The following is a 21,428-nucleotide window of genomic DNA, read 5'->3' as shown; positions in this document are numbered from 1 at the left end:
TTATGAATTCACTAGTATTCCCATGGTATGAGAATCCTTCATTTTCTTTCTTTTCCTGTTTTTCCTGTTTGGAAAGTAGGTCAGTAAGTTCAGATAGCTGAACACCATGTATATTGGTGTCATCTGCATGGACACTGGCACCCTCTGCTTCCTTCCACTGTCAACAGAATCTGAATTTGAATTCTTCATCATCCCCTGGAAAGTCCCATTTCCCTTGATACCCTTCTCTAAAAGTTAGAGGACAGGACTAAGCTTGGCTATTTCTAAGGAATGATTCACAATCATGTAGCATTGACCTCTCTTAAGCACCTCTGGGGTCAAGAACTCTGTTAAAAGAACAAAAGACACACACAGCCTACATCTCTATAGAGCCAGAGGCAAAGGAACCACATAAGGATGAAGTTGGTCATTGGAGCCTGTTTATGAAGCAGCAAGTCCATGTGTACAAATTCATAGGGTAAGGCTGAGAAACCCATCCTATGGAGATGATAAAATGAACTTGGTGGGTTTTGATGACATTGTGAGATAGACAGCAGGAAATAACAAGGAGGATGAAGAAAAGAACAGACAGATGGGCAGTTTGACAGAGAAGGGATTATGGGCTGAATTGTGTCCCTCATACAAATTTACTATGTTGGAATGTTAACTCCCACTTCCCTAGATTGTGTCCATAGCATATATAAGAGATTTATAGGTCATTATGTTGGGCACTAATCTATGACTGATGTCTTTAAAGAGTAGCAATCTGAACAAAGAAACTTATAGAGGGAAGATCTTATGAAGGTGACCATCTACAAGGTAAGGGGGGCAGACCTGAGAAAGAGTCAAAGCTGCCTATGCCTTGATTTGGAACTCTAGCCTCGACCTCTGAGAAAATAAATTCCGTTGTCAAAGCTCTGTGAGTCATATTTTGTTCATGCAGTCTTCTCCAGCAACTACAGAGAACATTGTGCATCTGTGGAGAGGAGTATACTGTCATCATGTGAACCAGGACTCATGCTGGCTTGACTGGATAGAATTACAGAGCTTCTGTAGCAGATTCAGGAAGGAGACCTCAGAGCACAGACTGATATCTTGGAGAAATGAGGATTCACTCTAGGATCTTAAATGATCGGAGGTGAGAGGGTGAATAAGAATGAAAATCAGAATGATGGGACTAGGGTTCCTGCAAAGAACAAGTGACCTTGAGATGCCATGAAGCTAGACATAGTCAGAAGGTGGCAAAGATATGTTCAAATAAGATTCCCCTTAAAGGACCTCCCATGCAAGCTTCCATGCATGCTAACAGGCTACTCCACAGCACTGTCTGAGGAGGTGATACTGTGCCTGTGGTACTACTCCACTGTCTAAAGAGGTGGTACTGCTTATTTCCAAAAAGCAAAGCTTTAATTCCCAGTGAGCCCTCTAGAGGAAGCTTATAGATGTCTTAATCACAGAAAAAAAGGGACAGAGGCTTAAAAGCAAAACAGGATTCTAAGCATGAAAAGCTGTTGGCTCTCAACTAATGACTTCAGAACTTTGAATAGAAAGAATCACAAAAACCCACGAGAGAAGCAAAGGACTGCCAAAGGCAGGGGGGGGACATTGAAAAGTAAGACATCACCCAGGCATTAAATGGGAATATGATGCTAAGTTGGTGGGAGTAAGGAAGGGGTCAGAAATGGGGCTGTTATTAACAATGATGTTTATTAGACAGTTAATAAATGATTACCCTTGAGGAAATACATTCAAATATGGGCATTATGAGATAAGTACTGACCATCCAAAGTCATAATCAGTGAAGTGGTAAGATCAGAAACCCCTCAAATGAAAATTAAAGGACAAAAACTACCTATTTCAGTACTAGCAAAGACGAATGAATGTTGGTAGGGATAGAAAGGTTAAGCAATTTTTTTCTTTAATGTAAAGGGGTTGGTAAATTCTTAGAGTAGAAAGAGGGACAACAGTTTGGAGCAGGATAAGGATAGTTCCAGAGAGGGCTGAGGTAGAGAAGGGTCAGAGGAGGCATGATTTGGGGAAGAATGTAGAGCTATGAATTTGAATGTAGAGCTGTGAATTTGAAGATATGGGTAGGATAGATTTACTCTAGTATGTCTCAGCATCACAGAAACACACACTTGACAGTTCTTTGCTCATGCATAGTGGATCCTAACATTACAGTGCTTCATTTCAGGAATCTCTATTGTAGAAATGTTCTTAGTATCGTAGACTTAGAATAAGGCAAAACTCTGCAGTCACCAACTGCAACCTCATACCCAATGTATGAGTGCCTTGTGGCACCTTGAAAAGGCATGTGTATGGATTTTCTAGAAAATCAGTGGGGAGAAAGAGTCTACTGCCCTACAACCCAGAATTTCCTATTTTCACTTAAGGCCTACTAAACTAATCTTCACCATCCTCACGTCTTAAATAGTTCTAGAGTTTGCTAGTCCTACCTACACTGTTTGCCTTAAAAAATGAGACAGTAGCCGGGTATCAGTGAGAGATGATGTGCTTAGTCCTCCTGGGACTACATGCCCCAGTGTAGGATGGTACCCAAGAAGGGATTCCCCTTCTTTGAGGAGAGTAGGGGGGTAATGGAGGGAAGGACTCATAAGGGTGGGACTGGGAGGAGAGAATGGAGTGGGGCTGCAATCAGGATGTAAAGTGAATTAAAAAAATAAATTATTGAAAAAAAATGAAGCAGAAACCACTCATCACACCAAAATAAGAAAGGACCACCCTCCACAAAGCATCTGTTTACTAAAGTCTAGCCATGTGTTCATTTAGCATCTCCAGCACTAAAGCTGTAAATCATCATTGAGATCATTCACTAACATGTATGTCTATCTTCTGCTGTATTTCACTTAAAGAACAGTTATAAAATGCCATATATATATGTATATATACACATATATACATATACATGATATATAAACATATATATACATATCATATATATATACATATCATATATATATATATATATATATGTCAAATGTTGGGTACAAGTGATATAAATTTTATGGAATAAGGCATTTCCATTGAAGTCATCTCAAGCTATAATAACCAAATATTTGTACTCTTAAGTATGTATTTTCATAATAAACATATGCTAAAATAATTCCTCCCTACAACACACTTATGGATATTAAGACAGCGTGCCCGGAATGTGACCATTACCTGCTTTACTTCTAGCATCTTTAACTTTTCATTGAGTTTCATTTGACCTGTGTTACTATCTTCGGACCCCACTTGGATCAATTCCCTTGCTGTTGCTTTTTCAACAAGAACAGTGGAATCCCCAAGTCCCCTAAATTAAAGTCTCCTTGTTTGCCACTGTAACCATCTCTGAGTCATACCAAATGTTCATCTCCTTTACTTGAAATAGCTTTGCCATAAAACTCTATTAGAATAAACACCGCATAGTATTGGATTAATATATAACTATACTTGTACCTTGGAATTCCAACTTATTTCAAGGGGACCATACTATATTGCTATGGTCTTTTAAAAATTATATTAATAGTTAATCTCTTCAAAACAAGCCTTTGTATGAAACAAAACAACCAACCTGAGGATTACCAATTAATCTCTGAGCCTCAGTTTACATGTTTGTGATATATAAAGTGGGATACTCCTAACAGCCAGTGAACATAACATACTAAAATGGAAATCAGAGATGAACCTCAGATCTCCAATAAAGGACAATATTTTCTGCTCCTAATAATTAAATCCATGCACTTGACAATTCATCTCCCCTCTCTCCCTCCCACCCTTTGCCCTTTCTCTCTTCCAGTGTCCTTGTCAACTCATCTGTCAAGAAGGTTTGACAAGATCACTTTTAACTTAATTCCAAGTCAGGATTCCACAAATTTGCCACTGCAGATCATTTGCTCAAATCTCAGCAAAGATTTATCAAAGATTTTTTTTATAAAAATAATTATGTAGAAAGTGGTTCGTGTATGTAGGGAAACAGTTCAATCCAATGACAACACCCAAAGATTATTGACAAATTGATCTTCTGGGAAGGAACATTCTAGCACAGAACCCAAGTTTTTGACCTCTCAATTTTGCAAAACAACAAGAAGAAAAAATAATTGCCTAAAATAGTGCTGGCACCTGGGTACAGGTTGGCATAGAATTGGTGTCACTGAGCTGGTAGAGAGACATGTGACTGGACTACTAAAACTTGGAAGGATGGGATGTAACAGGACATTAAATCTATCCAGAACCAAATTACTTTTGGTTCTGCATGAATATACTAATCTACAAACAACTGCTTAACTGAAGATAATTTAGGACACTAAGGTATTAGTTTCATCTATAGACTTGAACACGTAAACTAAGTGAAGCCCAGTTGTGCCGGTCTATCTGGTAAACCCTATCCCCTGTACATGTTCTTTCAACATAAGAACACTCAATAAGCTCAAATCCATGCTGTATTGGAGTCCCTCCACTTGTGTGTGAGAACTGGTGGCTAGAACATGCATTATAGAGTAGAGAAAAATCCCCAAATTAAAATCACAGACTGGAATAATGCATGCCAAGCCTGAGAACAACAGGACACAGATGCCACCAATTCCTTTTCTAAATCCATGGTAAATATCACTACATGCCTTTTTCCCACCCTAGATACAGACCATCACATTGCTCAGGGAATGCTATATTATGTGTAGCTGACAATTGCTCCACTAGAAAGAAATGAGTAACTAAGTACACAGAATTATCCAACCTGATTGTACAGCCTGAAGCAAGTCAGTCAGTGGAGAAGATGTAGACAAGATGTCATGGTGGTTGTTAGAGTGAAAGAGATAGAGAACTTCTCATTCCGGCTTGACACATTCACTAATCCTGTGCCACTGTTTATCAGGGTATCAGCACTGCCTTTAGGTAGGATCTTCAGTGGGACCGAAGGACTAAAAGCAATTATACCAAGCCAACACAGTACAAAGAACTTTCATATCTCTGACCTCAGGTTGCCCATGAAAAGACACAGATAAGATCATTACAAATAGAAAGAGAAAAGAAGGTAAAACCTCAGCCAGCTTCACTTCTTCCCCTAAGACACCAGAACACATACACTTAGAATACTCAAGAAAGAGACTGGTAGTAAACAAAGTCTGGAAAATGAAGCTCTGTTTCTGAAAACTCAAGGTTCCATTTGCAAATAGTAGTTGGTTGAAGCCAGCAATTTCAAAATGAGGAAGGCCCTCACTGACTGATATGCGTCCCCTTTCTCCTTGGCCTTGCAGTAGACTAACTTGACCAGGAAGGACCTGGCAGGGTGCGTGGCTTTGTTTTCTATATCTCAGCATTCTCTTCAGTAGACTCTTCTCTCCTTTAATTTCAGGATCCAGCACCAAAGGCTTATCATAGGAAATACTTTGGCATGTAACTTATTTAAAATTTCTTATATATAATTTCTCCCTTATTCACTTACATGGAATGATAATAACCATCTATTGAGTGCCTAATAGGTACCAGGCAATTTGCATACATTATCTTATTTAATCCACACAAAAGAAGAAATTGTTCTCCCTCATTCTCCTTTTTTTTTTTTTCTTTCTTTTTTGGATAAGAGATCTGAGGCTTAGAGAATTTAAGTACATTTCCTGAGGTTGAATAGCTCAAAGTGGAAGAAGCTTGAAGATTCAAATGAATACAGCCTAACTTAGGATTTAGTGGGCACTCACCTCACCTTTCCTACCTCCAGCTTTGTCCTATGTGGTAGGCTAACTCTGGGATTATAGGAGAGTGGGGGCGAGGAGGAGGAGACAAAGTTGCTGCATTGATCAGATCCTCTGTTCTCCTTGAGCTCCTCCTCCTCCTCCTCCTCCTCATCCTGTTTTGTCAGACAATTCACATATTCTTGAGCTATGTGGATTATGAGAGAAACACAATTCCCTACCAGGAGGAAGTCAAGGGAATATATTGTTCTCTTTACATGCAAATATCTTAATTACAGCTCGTAGGGAAGATATTTGTATGGAAATTTATGTGTTTTTGTATGTTATATATTCCGCTTGTCTCAGTAAACAAAAGGCTTTTTGCACTTCAGAAGGAAAATGGTGTCTGTCATGTTGCATCTATCACCACCCTCCACAGGCATGGGGAGAGAAACCAGGGACTCTTCACCACACTCCACGGCCTCCTGCAGCCTGCTTCCCCTCATCAGAATTGGCTTCAATAAAACATTCCTCCTGTTCTTGGGATTTTCTCCTGGAGCATCTTCCCTGTCTTGTCCCCATGGAGACAGGCAAGCAATAATAATGTCCATCCCACTCATGTACCACCTTCCTTGATGGAAGAGAACAGCCAGGTTTCAGCCTTTCAGAGAGATGAGACTGCATCAAGATTGATCACTGGGAAACTGCTCTCAGAATATCATTTTTAGCAGAGCAAAGCAGGGGCACAGATTTCACTCCACTGGTTCTCTTGTCAGTCAAGATAAACAAAATATAATTAGTTGCCTATGTATAAAGTACACAGTCATTTTTATCACTCCAATCTTCTTAGTTTTTCTGAGGAGATATAATATTATTTTATAGTGTATGTCAGTTTTCTCCCAGGGGACAGAGGATAGATAGGCTTATTTGAAACATGTAGGATTCTGGGTAGAGATGATGACAAATGTCAGTCACACTTCTAAAGAGTGCCAAGAATTATAAAGACAGAGTGCTCACTGGCTATCACATCAGTTTGCCACAGCTGGAATGGATAAGTGAGGAAACCTGAGGAAGGAATCCCATCAGCCCTGGAACAAAGCCAACAGTCCATCTGCCTGGCTTGATGCTGATGCCAGCCTGCCTGGGGCCATCAGGACGACAGAGGTGACATTTAAGGATCCCACAGGAGGTTTCTTTAGAGTTGAAGGAGCTGGAACTTCTCATTTATTTCTAAACTTCTTAGGATGTAGAGGGGACTGGGTGGCCTAAAATACACACTTTTAAAAATGTATCCTAACCCAAAACTACAGTTACTTGTTTCTAAGGTCCAACATGGCAATGACTTTGAGTCTTCAGCTGTGGCCTTCAAAGTCCCAGTGATATTCTGGTGGTAACTTCAATCCTTTTCTGCTCCTGTGGCACAGAGTCTCATGGTCCCTTGTCTGGACCAGTTATGTTCTAACTCAATATGACTACCCAGGATTGTTCATCAACTACTCATATCAAGGAAGATGGATTTCTAATGTCCCATGTGTCTGTCTATCTGTCTACATATCTATGTTCTGAGTTCTACTTGGAGGAAAAGTTTTACTGATATGAAAAAATATTGAAAAAGAAGGCACCATTCCACTCTATGAGTTGACAGTTGAGGTTACTAAAAAGCTGATGTCTCCAACATGACTTAATGACTGAACTGAGTCCTAGACTTTTATTCTTGCTCCAGGAAAACTGATGAAGGAAAGCCTTCAGTAACTTCCCAAAGTCTCAGCCATGTATCCATCCAGTGCAGAAAATGTTGGTGTTTGTATTTGGAAAGACCACACTTGTGAGATTGAGATGAGAAAGTCAAGGTGGTGGAGAGAAATCCAGGAGATTGGTACTTTACAAAAGATCAGCTTTGAGCATAGGCAAGAAAGAGATTTGTTTCACATCGGTAGTCAACACAGTGGGCTTCTAGCCATCGCAGTAGTCAATGGGTATAAAGTGTCCATAATCAAAGATTGAAGGATTCTCCCTAGGACAATATTCTTTAGGTCACTGAGAGCAAATGTCTTAAACAAGTTCTCAACAATGTTAGAGTCCATTTGTGTGTAGTTCAGTTTCCTGGTCATCTTACCTCATTATACTGCACATATACAGTATAAAGGCCTAAAGCACCAAAGCCTTTCCTATGTCCACTTTGCCTTTCATAGAATGCTTGGGCTGCAATAGCTACCCCTGCTGTTCCATTAGATTGAAATGAAGTACAGAATTTTCTAGGAAAGAAGACAGTATTAGGGTGTATAGATGCAAGAAAGATTTAGATAACCCCAATTTCTGGAAAAATAATATAAAGGAATTGCCTCCTGGAGCCAATCCTTTACTCTGTTAGCCTATCTTAGAGTCCCAAAGAACAAATTAAACCTCAGTCACAAACCTAGATCTAAGTATTTATGTAAAAATATCTGTTTCAAAATTCAAAGTAGTTTTCTAATGGCAATCAGAAGAGGGAAAGGGGATGGGAAAATGAACATGTTTGACCTGAGGTCAAAGCAATAGTAGAGGATAAAGAAACTGGCATTCTCTTATCCTTTTAGCTGTGCCTCCCACCTATTAGACCAAAATGCAGCTTCCTCCACTCTTAGCATCATATGAAAAACTTATCCCCACAGAAGACACAATATGAAAAAGAAATATAGAACTACAGACCAAGCTTGACATTTTACAATAGATGTGATGCCTTGATAAAGACACAGAGCACTCACTGATACCAGAGTTCTAAAAGCATTTCCATCCTTCACTAGATGTCTACATTTCTACAATGTCTGTTATTTGATAGATAATGAGTGTTCATATCCACTAGTTTTAATCGAGGAAGTGAGGTTGCAATTCCTACTATAATTAGCTACTGATTCCCTCCTTTGTGTTCCTTTCTCTTGGCAGCTTTGCACAGATTAATAGACATTAGCATTTAAGTTGTGTCTCTAAATTCACTCAAAGTGACTATAGTATAGCATCTGTCTGCAGAGAAGTCCACTCTGTGCCATGTCTTCTAATGAGCACTATAAAACCTATACCAGAGCTGAAGAAATGAACAGATAATGGGACAGACCAGGCACTGTGGAGTCTAAAGAGAATTCCCCTGCCTCCTTTAGCCTAGTCTATTCCAAACCTTGCCAGAGAAAATTAACTAAGGTTTTACCCACATGTGAGTTCTGGATTGTTCAGAACTGAATAGTTTCAAAGGAATTATTTCTGAAACCTGGAGTCACAACATATTCTCAACATAGGGGTTAGGGTTTCTTAGTGACTATGCACCTTGTTGTTGCCTGAGAGTTGATCTATTTTATGAATCCTGAGCCCCAGTGCAGGTACATCAGCGGTACCACTGCTGTTAAAGGGCAATCAGTTGCATTAATGTGGTGTCTTGGGCTCCTGGAATTGTAAGAATGATGGTAGAAAACTGAAAAAAAACTCCAAATACTCTGAAGTTGAATAAACACTTTGCCATTGCTAATTCTTATTTTGACAAAGGTGCCATGGCTCTGCAGTAAGGAAAACTAGATGAAGGGCTAATGACAACTCTACCATCTTTGTACCTTTCCTAAAGGAATCTAGACTTACCCCTAATAAACAGGATAGAATGGGATACAACTCCTCACTGTTTTGCTCTGTATAAATATCAAGAGAGTTGATTCAAAGCAATCAAAGAACATAGATGCTCAGCCACAGGGTCTGGTCACTAGAAAGGTTCATGAAGGGTTAAACGTTTGACAGTCAGTGTCTTTTTCCTTCCTTGCTTTCTTGGGTCTATTTAAAAGAACCCAATGCCTAAGACCACAGTGCCAAAACACTTCCAATGAAGTCAGTATCCCTCAAGGACCTGTCTGCACAGCTGCCAATACTTCTTCTACTGATTAGCAGTCAGGTGGCCATACTTCTGCTTGACACACCAGGTGAGAAAGAGTGACTCCTTCACTCTATGGTAGTTTTCCAACCAAAGTGGCATGGATGGAGTAATTGTCCAAACCTAGAAGCTCCCAGCCTTATTTCTACCTCTAGAAGAACAACTTTCCTGATTAGTCAAGACCAGTCCTTAGGATGAGGAACAGCTCTTATCAGAATGTAAGCTAGAAAACACAATTTCTGCCTCTGATGGGTAAGGTCTTCAGTTTTCCCAGGTGTGTAGGTGGATCTGAGATACTTAATCTGAGAATCCATATGAGAAAGCCCATTGTGGCTGCAGAGTAAGATCGCCATTAACAACAACTTGTTATTCAAGCACACACTCATCCACGCTCCTCTTCAGAACACACAGTCTGTGCAGTAGAGAAGGAAGGGTGGCTGTTGCTAGATGGGCCTCCCAAAATACAAACATTGAGCAAGGAACATGATGGCAACCTGTGATTATGAACGTCATTTGACTTTAATCGGCATCATTAGATTTTAAAGGTAAAAGAAATGCCAAGTCATTTTATAGATGGCTGGCTTTCCTCAGCACCCTGTTAACCACTTGACTCTCATCAAATGACCTCTTTCCAGTTAACAATAAGAAACACGTAATCAAGACACAGAGAGATTTTACCTCAGGTGATGCAGAACCAGCCACCATTCTTACTACTTATAAAACTGGAAAGAACATTTTGGTCAAGCAGACCTTATTCTAACCCCAGGTCCCAATTACAATAATGGCATGGCTTCCCTCCCTAGCCCTTAAGTTGGAGAAGTCCTGGACTCCTGTTTTTGTTCTGGAAACTCACTAGGGTAGTCTGTGTGAGCCATAAACTCCTCTAGGATTCTTCAGAAAGCTCTGAACCCAGAAAGGATAAAAATCAAAAGAAACAACCAATAAGATTCACTCTCATAATTTCAGGATGTTGTAGGATCCCTCAAACCCATGTGTGAGCCCTCAACCTGTGAGTCTCCCTGAATTTTGGGAAAGACCTACCCCTACACTAGGCAGATTTGGTAGTGTAGGTGTGGAGACCAGTTAAAATTTGCAGCATGCTCTGGTGTCTTCTTTAATTGCCATGGACTTATAAGCCAAGCTTCTGTAGCCAGTCTTTCTTCACTCTCCTACATGTGTTATCTTTTCTTTTAAAGATTGCTGTTATTTTAATTTTATATAGTACTTTTTCTGCATGTGTGTCTGGTGTGTGTCTGTGCATTGCTTGTGTGCATTGTGTGTGTAGAAGCAAGGGGAGGCCATCAGATCCTGGAAACTGGAGTTATAGAACACAGGAGGAGCTATGTGGGTGCTGAAAATTGAACCTGCATCATCTGGCAGAGATGCAGTGCTTTTAACTGCTGAGCCATATCTCCAGCCCTACATGTACTCTTAAAAACTGAGAGTCCTATTGAGTCATACATTCTTCCTTTTCCCTCCTGTTCCATAGCATATGGTTCATTGTGAGCTTACCCTTTTGTTCTCCAGGGTAGTGAACTGAAGCTCCTCTGTGGCAGTGGACCAAGTCCACCATGGCTTAAAAGTTCCACAGAGCACCATAAGTTTGCATTCAAATAAAGGAACAATAGAAGAAAGAATATCTTGTTTTCGCTTTCCTTGTATGGATGTGCTGTTGTAATCAAATGTTAGAAGAGATACTGGCTTTTCTTCCCTTTTGAGATGGTCAGTTGCCCACCAGAATCTTCTTTTCCATGTGAGACACTGTTATACTCCATTTGTCAGCTTCCCTTATAAATGTATAAGTATATAAATGGTTCTATTAAGAAGGGAAATGATGGTGCCATGTCAAGTCTATCCTAATTAACATTATTCTATGTTCCTCTTCTATTCCTGCTGGCTATAAATGGCTCAAGTGCTTAGGGTCACTAAGACAAAGAGCATGGTGGCCTGCATGAGAGTGTGGAGGAATGTTATACTTCCAGTAGATTCACCTGAAATACTGACACATGTCCTGGAAATGAGCTTCTGTTTGTGTTGGATCATTGTGTGTTCCCCAACTTATTTGTTACAGTGATCAACCTGTATTATAAGACCTTTGCAAATTCTTTGCTCAGAATAGAAAGCTTTTGTATGTTAGCTCTGATAATAGTAGCAGTGATTAATGTTTATTAAGCTGTTTTCTCATCCTAAGATATGTGCCTTATATAAGTTTCACTCTATTAAGAAGGGAAGTAATACCCTCATGTCTAGTCCATCCACATTTACTCATTAACAACATTATTCTATGTCCCTCTTTCATTCTAGCTGCCTTTAAAAGGATCAAGTGCTTAGGATGACTATAGCAAATATATATATATATCAAAGAGTCCATCATTTTCATCATTGTGAGGAGACTATTGTAACACCATAGAATGAACTATTCTACCACCAGCTCATCTTGTCCTAAATTATTTCCATGTCCTATGGACTGTTTTGCTTAACTTGTTCAAGAGTTGCTAAGAACTCGGTGCCAGAATTCTCATCTTGAAACCCAGTGAACCACTGCTAGCCTCAGACCTACTTTATGGTTAGAATCCCACTTATAACCTAAAGTACACATCCCAGATTCAGGCAATCCAGATTACCACTTGCCTGTTTCTGCAGGGCATTCTTCCCAGGTAATTAGTCTACTTGTTTAGAAAAGATCCATCTACTTCTTTGGTCATGACTGCCGAAGGATAGCTTCTCAGTGGTGGATATCTGATTGTGTGTGGGCTCCTGGTCTGGTGTGATCCATTTCCTGCTTAACCCGAAACACACACATACACACACACGCACACACACTATTTTCCTACATTGATAATTCTGTTAATTCTGCCTAGTGCTGGGTATGAGGGACAGAGGACAACAGAGTCATTTCACTTTGGGTTTCGTGGATCACAGTATCTATCCCCTCCAGTCCTGTCCTTTCAAGATCTCAATGAACTATCATCTCCCCTCTCCAGTGAACACACCTGAACACGGGCCTGCTCTGGGGGCTCAGCCTGCTCCTCTTCGGGATGTCTGAAACCTTATTTAACTATAGATCCGATCACCCATCTCCTTGAGTTCTCTGAAGATCTACGAAAGTAACCATGGTATCTAACAACCACCTTTGTCAAAGCCCATTTACAGGTGTCCTTGGAAGCATCAATGAGCCACGGGAAGAAGAGGTGGCTGCCATCCAGCCCATTGTAAAGAGGCAAGAAATTGCTCCATTGCTTTGGTGTGGGCATGTTTGTTTTTTCAATCTAAATGTGTAACAGGAAATTTGGCAGTTCACCTCTGTAAATCATTTGCATACCACTTATGTATGAGCCAGATGGTGCCTCTTTGTTTTAAGAAATTAAAAATGAAAAGGGAAAAAAATATAAGGTGGATCTCATCTTTATCTATCCTCCTGACCTCCTGTGTGCATTCTAGAATCTTCACAGAGCAAGCAAGCCCAGGCTGACAGACACATACATTAACACCTGCACACCTTTGAGTGCATGTGTGCATGCGCATGCGCACAAACACCTAAATTATCTGTGTTTATCTATATTAGTTAGAAAGTTGAGTAGTCAGCAAGTTCTTGGTCCTACTAATCAAGAATAGTAGAGCAATGCAAATTTGACCTGGGTTACAGAAAGCATCCTTCCTGGTGTTCTGTCTCTCTGACAAATCACCACATTCCTTGGAGCCTTTGCCAGTATATACTGAACAAGAAAGTCTTACATAAATCTCTCAAATTTAGGCACAGCTCTATGCTTTGGAAGCAAGAGCATACAAACACTGGCCAGATAGAAGGGCAATGCCGATGGCCCACTGTTTCTATGGAAGTTAAAACCTCGGGAAGGAATTTTCCTTGAGGTGATCATCTTAACCCTCCTCCTTCAGGGCAGCGATATGAGCCTAGTTTATTTTCCAGTGGTCAGGAGTTCCTCTTCCTGATCCAAGAATCACATCTGGAAATGAGACTATCTCCAGAGCATTCTTGCTTTGGGTGTAAGGAGTGCTGAGGAGACAGTAAAAGCCATAGTTTGTCTAGCAAGGATTGCATTACCAGTGCTTCACACAAGCTAAGTTCCTCACTTAACATAAACATACCTCTGCTGAGTAAATATTTCTGTCCTAATTTTCAAAATAAGAAAATTGAACTGAAGCATTGAGCACATGGTGCTGATAATAGCTAAATATTAGGGAGTGAGCATAGCTGACCAAGAACCCTTTAGTAACAACGATGTCTTCCAAAGAGGGTAAGACTTTAGAAATATTTTTGTGACTTCAGGCATATGTATTCCTGTCTTTCATTTTTTCAAAATATTTGGAGTGTGTGTTTAGGGGTGGTGGTTAAGCATATCTCAAGGCGTGGAGTTAAACAAGTATAAAGGGATTTTACAATCCATTCTTTCAGTGTGGCCAATGTAGATTTACCTACCAGCAAAGCTGAGTTTCACTGAAATAGCTATCCTTCTTTATTTCATACTCCTTTGGAACAAAAGACATATATTTTCAAGCCATCTAGCTTCAGCTAACAGCCTGACTTAGAGTTCATGAAGAGGGAATTCGAGATACATGGACTGTGGACAATTCCCACTGACCTCACTTCCTCAGATCTGTCCTGACACCCAAAGCAATGAGATGGGTTTATTCCCTGATGCTTTCCTAGGAGTAAGAGTAAAGTTACTGGCTGCTAGAGCAACAGTAAAGGTGTACTATTTGGAGTGAGCTCCTTTTTTCTATTATTTATTTGTTCTTTTGTTTGTTTTTTACCTTTAAACCAAAAAAAGAAATATTAAGTACAACCCAAAAAGCCAATTTCAAATCTCCACTTGTATGTTCTAGTCTGTTATGGCTTTCTAAGACCTGGGAGAGTCCAGAGAGACCAACAAAGTATAATTAACTATCTTCCCTGCTCAGAAAAAGAAATGCAAACAAACAAAAAGCAGCAAGCTTCCCTTACTTTCATCATCCCTACAATAGATTTGAGTTTAGCCAGTCAAGAAAGAAAACTCTATTATACAGAGTGGAAGTCAATTAAATGGTGCAGACTTCAGCTAGGCTCTATGACCCATATACCTGCTGAGTAACCACATCCAGGCTTTGGATATGCATGGTGGGGAGAATGGTCTAGATGCTAAACACTATGCTTCAGTGTATCATAACAGGTCTTCTCTGACCATCAGCCTGTGAACCCACATCATGCTCCCATTCCTTTTTCTAGAAATACTTGGTAAGGTAGGTGGCTAAGGCTGGCCACTTTGCTGGGGACACTCTGCTTTCTCCAGATTTGGTTTATTTTGCCTCCTGTGTGCTCGTGATAGCATGCCATTTGCCATCCTTTGGTTGAACCATGAACAAGACACTCTGCAGCCATAAAAGCCATTTCTAAAATGTTCCTCTGCACTGTTATTAAAGTGAAATTCATTGAGTAACCAGTGTCATATCTCAGTGATCAATGGTGCATCACAAAGTCACCAGGAGCATTCAAATAAATCAAACAAGTGTGTATTTGCCAGCCTCAAATCCCACCCTCCTGGATTACCACACTCAGGCCAACAGGATCACAATAGTTCACAAAGTGATTATTTCTTTCCTACCTGGACCAGACAATTGGCTCCCAATGTTCTGCTATGAACTGAATGTTTATGTTTCCTTAGTCCCCAAACTAAAATAAACATGTGGTTCATAGCAGGAGAATTGCAGGTAATGGCATAGGAGCAGGCCTGGAAGTAGACATTGATTAGAGGCATTAAATCATTAACCTTTGTTAGAATTAGTGACCTCATAAAAGGGACCTCTGGAGATCTTTTGCTTCTTCTTCCAAAGAAGAGACAATAAGAAGGCCATTGGTGAACCATGTAGCCAACCTTTCCCAGATATGAAAGCTGTCTGAGCCTCTGGAAATAGTTTTGTATTATCACACACTCCATGATCTATGGGATTTTGTTTACATGTCACAGAAGAATACATTCTTTGTTCCATAATATTGTCCTTCTGTCTCCTACATCACAAATCTAAATCCTTTCCTTAGGCAAAGTGTCCAAAGTAAGTCTTCCATATTTGAATTTTTTTCCTTTTTTATTATTTTTCTCCATAGAGACTTCTTTCTGTGTAGACTGGCCTTAACCTCCAGATCCACCTGCTTCAAACTTCTAACTCTTGAGATTACAGGTGAGCCCTGGTATGGGCAACATAAGTCTTCCTTAATGTAGATAAAGGTACGTCTCAATGATATGACCCATCTGTGTGTGCGGCTGACAAGTTGTACCCATTCTTCTCTTTCTAGAAAAATTGACATCCATGGCCATCTACCATTAACTTGGCCATAATAACACAGGAAAACTCATTGTTCCCCAATGAGGAGATCCCCTCAAAATGAGAGTAAACCATGATTCTGGAAGCAAAATAAGATTTTGAAGTAGGAGGTAGATAACCGTATACAAATAAAGCTTCCTCCAATCAGCCCAAGACCATCCTTTCTCTAAAGCCAGAAATGGGCAAAATACCTCATTTTCTCATTTTTCCAAAGACAGTAGGATTATGGACTAGTTACTTCTAGTTTACTTTGATTTCCACTTCCATAACGATCTACCTTTGAAACAAGATTACCCTCAAATGATCATGAAGAAATTCCAGTGACTACAACATGTTGTGAATGAAGCTAGATCAGGGGGTGGGTTGGATTATTGACATAGCACCAAGTTAGACTGTTTGGGTGGGCATTTGAACATACATCTATATGTGTTCAACTCTGTTTGCATAAAGAATAAACTGTGAAGCAATAGGAACATAATGTGCAGGTTATCGTGATATATTGAAAGAGTTCAGTCTAATGTCAATGAGGAAGGAAGAATGGCCTACCATGATAATAATAAGCTGATATGCCAAGATGCAGGAGTGGCCAAAAGAGAACTGTTGAGTGCATTGGTGAGCGTGCATGTGCATACATCTGCACCATAGTGACAGCGTAAATGGACAATGACAGACATGTAAGCAAGGCACTAGCTCAGCAACTGAGTCCTGCAGCTGGGAAAGCCTCCTTACCCTGTAGTAATCAGTACTGTAGACGTCCCTGGACATGCCAAAATCTCCAATCTTCACTAGTAGATTGGCTCCAACCAGGCAGTTCCTCGTGGCCAGGTCCCGGTGTACAAAGTGCTGGGAAGCCAGGTACACCATGCCTGAGGCTATCTGACTGGCGATGTGGAGCATCTGAGAGAGCCCTAGCTCCCCCTTGGCCTGACGTGGCTGTCCATCCACGAGGATCATGGCATCTGGCCCATGGGCCCTGTAAGGAGAAAAGGGTGGGGGGGGGGGAGCAAAGAGAACTTAGCATATCAAAGGTAAAGACTTTGAGGCTTTAGGGGCTCTGGAACATCCTTCAGAAACATTCCTTCAGGACATTCCTTTCTAAGCTGCCTATCCCTGTGTCTATCTACACAAATTATTTTGAGTATGGCTATGGGTAAGACTACAAATCAATTCCCCACTAAAATGACATAAACGTACTCAAAAAGGTAGGGAACTAACTGTCTCTTTCACTATCTAAGCCACTTCCCAGGGTCTTCTCAGGTGTTAGGCGCTCATTATAGAATAATTAATAAAGTAACCGCTAACCCTTACTATATGTCAAGCCCTATTCTCATCATTTTAAAGACATTTGTTTAATCTTTCTATCCTGATTTTTTTTTTTAATTGAGGCACAAATATTATGAGAAAGCTCAACCAAAGTCCTGGATATCTCAGAATAGCTATATAGTAGTCAGGAGACATACTGTAAATTATTATCTATGATTATAAAGGAGAGCTGCCAAAAGGGATATCAAGAAGGATTTTAAATAGCTCTAAATGCCCCACCCCCTTGAAGCTCTGATTGGCCAGGTAGTGTTCATTCATTTGCATTTATGCCAAGCTCCCAGTACTGCTGCTGCTGACAAGCTGTCTGCAGACCCCCAGCTGTAAGTGGCGTAAAGCTAGCTCCATACCCCTAACCATTCCACACTAGAAAAAGCAAGGCAGGATAAAGAAACACTTTGACTCTAAAGCAGAGATCTTGGGAACTCAACACTCTCTCTATGCTAAATTCAAGCCTGGCTGTGTTATGATAACACCCGGCCCTGTCAGATCGGTCACTTTTAGTGTTCACTCTTTCCTGCAGAAAGCCCAATGAGCCATAACCACACCCAGGGCCCTTATTTATGAAGTGGAGGTCCAACGAGCCCTGGTGTACAGGGAGGCCCTAGCCTGCTTTACTGCTTCTCCAATTTCCACTGAAAGGCATCATTAAATAGGAACACACTCTGTTTATTATCTTTGGTGGGCTTCCCCTCTCCCCCTTCGGAGGAAAGCAGCTGCATCAGCTAGCCAGGGATGAGTCAGGAAGCCAGTTCCCACCCCAGTATACCAAGACATACCCCTGCAGGTCTCAAACCCCACCAACCAGGAGACACGATAATAGGCAGAATTGACCTTGGGGGTTAAGGGGGCATTTGGGAGAGCAGCCTGTTAAGTCAGCTCCTAGTAAGAGTTGCTGTGACCCAAGCTTTTTGCATGGAGTTTTGGGAAAGCTTAGCCTTGATTAACAGAGCCTAGGAAGATGGGTTAGAATTTGGGTACCCCCTGAGAATCTGGGTAGCAAGTTGACATGAAATGCCTGGAGAAACTGTTGACCTTAATTTGAATAGACTCCCTATGTTGTCTTCAAGAAGTGAGTCCAGACACAGAAGGATCACTAAAGTCTTCCTACATTCCTGCCACAGAGAATCAAGGGGCGAGTGATTCAATGCAGACACAGCTTCTTGCCATCTCTAGTTGTTATGGCTCAAAGGTAAATGCTTCCAGAAACTTGAGTGTTTGGACATCTGGGCTTTACTAATGGAGTTTTTTTTAGGAGGTTAGGAACCCCTGAGAAGGGAACCCTTGCTAGAGCAAGTAGATCACTGTCACTGATGTGGGGGTATTGGACACTTTCTAACCCAAACTCTGCCCCAAACACTCTCTACTCCTGACTGCCGATATGATTTGACCTCACACACCAGCACCATGTTCGTTGCTGTGAAGAACTGAACCCTTTTGAACTGTGAGTCAAAATACATACTCCTGCCCCTAAGTAGCCTCTTGCCAAGTAGTTGGTCACAACAGTAAGAAATATTATTCTCTCTTTTGGTTTGTGTTTTCTTATTCCCTGGTGTTTCCCCTGCCCTAGCCTTCACTCTTGCCTCTCCCTGCTCCTCCCCCTTCTGCCTTGTTTTCTTCATCTTTCCTGGAATACAAAGAGGTACATGGGGACTTTGTTAAGCCTTTCTGTTGAACTTGGGATGGGAGAATCAGCTATACCCCTGGAAAATATGGTGTGGTGCAAACTAGGGCAGAGGAAAGAAGCACAAGGTGAGGGAATTCTCCACACTGAGATGGGCTAACATCTAGACTGGAAGCTACCATGATTCATAGCTCATATAAAGTAATGATAATAGTAGTGATTTTTACAATAGCAAATATTGGTTCAGTACCTAGCTACATACAGGCATTATATACACATCGCCATGTAATGCTTCTAGAAACAACTCCATGAAGCACTTATAACTTGACCCAGTTATAATTAAGATAAACCCCCATGTCTCTTATGCTAAGGATGGAGGTCTCCAGGAATCCATATCATTATGATTTCAGGTTCCAGAGACTTAGAGAATCTTGTGGGTTTTCTCAGTATCTCCAGGGCCATTTATTTGGAAATCCAAATCATAAGGAGAGACGTGAAGACACTGCCAAGTCTGACTTTTCCCTTTCCTTTCTATTAGTCTGAATGCTAACAGTTAGAATTTACCTGGATACAAAATCCCTTTCTTTATCAACCATCATTACACTCTGATGAGTTTACAAATTGATGACATCACATTCATCATCAAAAATGTCTATAGGTGTGGGGTTTTCAGGATGAATATAGGATACTAGTCTCATTTGGCAAATGAGATTTTTACCACATTGGGGCAAGAGAGTTAGCAGTCCTAGAATCAGGGTTTGTGACACTCAACCTGGGATGCACATGGGATGTATACCCCATGTTTTATTCTTCCCAGTCCATCTGGGAGCCGAGAAGAAAAGTACAGGTGTCTCATCATGAATACAAAAGATCAAGTCCATCTGTAAGGAGATGGCACATAAGAATGAAGGGGTTAGGTTTAGGGATGTAGCTGTCTTTAAAAAGTGCTTGCCTGTCATACATAAAGACCTAATGTCCATCCTCAGCACCACATAACCAGTTACACAGTGCACACCTGCGATCCCAGAACAGAAGAGATGGACGCAGGATGATCTGAAGTTCAAGGTCATTCTCAGCTATATAGTAAGTTTGAAGTCAGAAAGTCTCAAAGATGGGGAGGGGACAGAGAGAGGGAGAGGGAGAGGGGGAAAAGGAGAGAGAGAGAGAGAGAGAGAGAGAGAGAGAGAGAGAGAGAGAGAGAGAGAGAGAGAGAGAGAGAGAGAGGAGAAGAGGGGGAAAAGAAGGGAAAGGCAGGTACTTTAGATTTGCCATCCTCAGACTTGCACTCATGGTGGCAAATATGATTTCTAACCACAGAGAAGACTCCCACGGCTCAGTGAAATTGAAAGAGACGGACAAGAAGATTGTCCCATCTTGCTTACCTGAGGAACTTGTTAAGGTCTCCATGCTTCATGTATTCAAAGACCATGATGAGTGGGTCACCATCACCACACACCCCATAGAACTTGACAATATGCTCATGCTGCAGGTTCGTGAGCAGCTCAGCCTCCCTCTGGAAATCCTTCCTGGCAGCCAAGGTGGGATCCTTCAGGGCCTGAGAACCACACAACATTAGTTTGTAGCAACTAGGGGGTAGAGAGCTATCTTCTCCGACTGGTGAAAACTGCTACCACATCCATCTGGACACACAGTAGATGTGATCTCTTTTAAAACATCAAGGCAGAGCACACTGGTGAACCCTTTCTTCAGTCAGCATTTTGATTCCTGTCAAAGGGGAGACCCACATTCCAGACTCTAGCCAGTGACTTCAGTCTATGTTCATCGCCCATCCCCATGTCTCCCTCAATATGAATGGCAGGGGAAAAAGCTGTGAAGTGGAAGACCTGTGAGAGCCCTATTCCTAAGTCTTCGTTTACAGACCAAGTCTCTCTGATACAGTAGACTGAACAGCACCACCCCAGTTACTTCATCCTTGTAAATCAGTGTGCACTCCGAGGGCAGAGAGCTATGTTTTCCAGCTGGTGGAAATGGTTACCACATCCTTCTGGACCCACAATGAATGATCAAGCAGTGTCATGATGCCCACCTCATCCTTTGAGTCCTTGTGTCTTAATGATAGAAGAGGCTGTATTGGCAAGAGGGGAGTGAGCCTTTGGCTTATAGAAGGCACTGTATACTCAAACCAAAGGTTTAGCTTAAAAGTGCTATGGGGAAGGCAGAGTTGCGGTTAAATTATGGAAGTCTTAGATGCACACAAGACCTGGGAGACAACTACCAAAGCCCACTGCAGGATGATGAAGATGTGAGCCAATGGGAGACACTCTGCCAAGATTCTGTGACTTTGTTCTTCAGGGACTTCAGGCCCAAATGTGAGCCAGAGAGAAATACATACCTGACTATTTCTTGTTCCAGAAAGAATAATACAGTAAAAAGAGTATACAATTCCGGGTTGGAGATTTTAGAATCAGACTGTGAGTGTGACATCAAAGCTAAGCATATTTAATGCATATTAGAGACAGTGAACAGGACACTACTGTGATAGCTAGTCTTGGTTGTGAACTTGACACACCTGGGAAGGGGGAATCTCAGTTGAGGAATTGCCTCCATCGGATTGGCCTCTGACTGTGTCTGTGTAGTATTTTTTTTAATTACTGATCGATGTGGGAGGGTC

General features: G+C 41.1%; 1 protein-coding gene across 4 annotated transcripts in view; it reads right to left on the bottom strand.

Annotated features, from left to right (window-relative positions):
• Positions 1-21,428, bottom strand: part of Ntrk3 (neurotrophic receptor tyrosine kinase 3) — a 399,848-nt gene that overhangs the window by 50,479 nt on the left and 327,941 nt on the right. For all 4 annotated transcript variants that reach the window (XM_021166476.3, XM_029479478.2, XM_021166477.3 and 1 more), the window contains exons 14-15: positions 20,179-20,351; positions 16,582-16,825 (exon numbers count right to left, since the gene is read on the bottom strand). In XM_021166476.3, coding sequence (XP_021022135.1) covers positions 16,582-16,825; positions 20,179-20,351 — 417 coding nt within the window. The remainder of the gene's footprint in view (positions 1-16,581; positions 16,826-20,178; positions 20,352-21,428) is intronic.

This window comes from Mus caroli, unplaced genomic scaffold (genome assembly GCF_978045245.1).
Source record: "Mus caroli unplaced genomic scaffold, Mus_caroli_1 scaffold_8, whole genome shotgun sequence".
NCBI classification, from domain to species: domain Eukaryota; kingdom Metazoa; phylum Chordata; class Mammalia; order Rodentia; family Muridae; genus Mus; species Mus caroli.
Note: the sequence above shows the minus strand (reverse complement) of the source record. Positions and strands in the feature narration are given on the sequence as shown.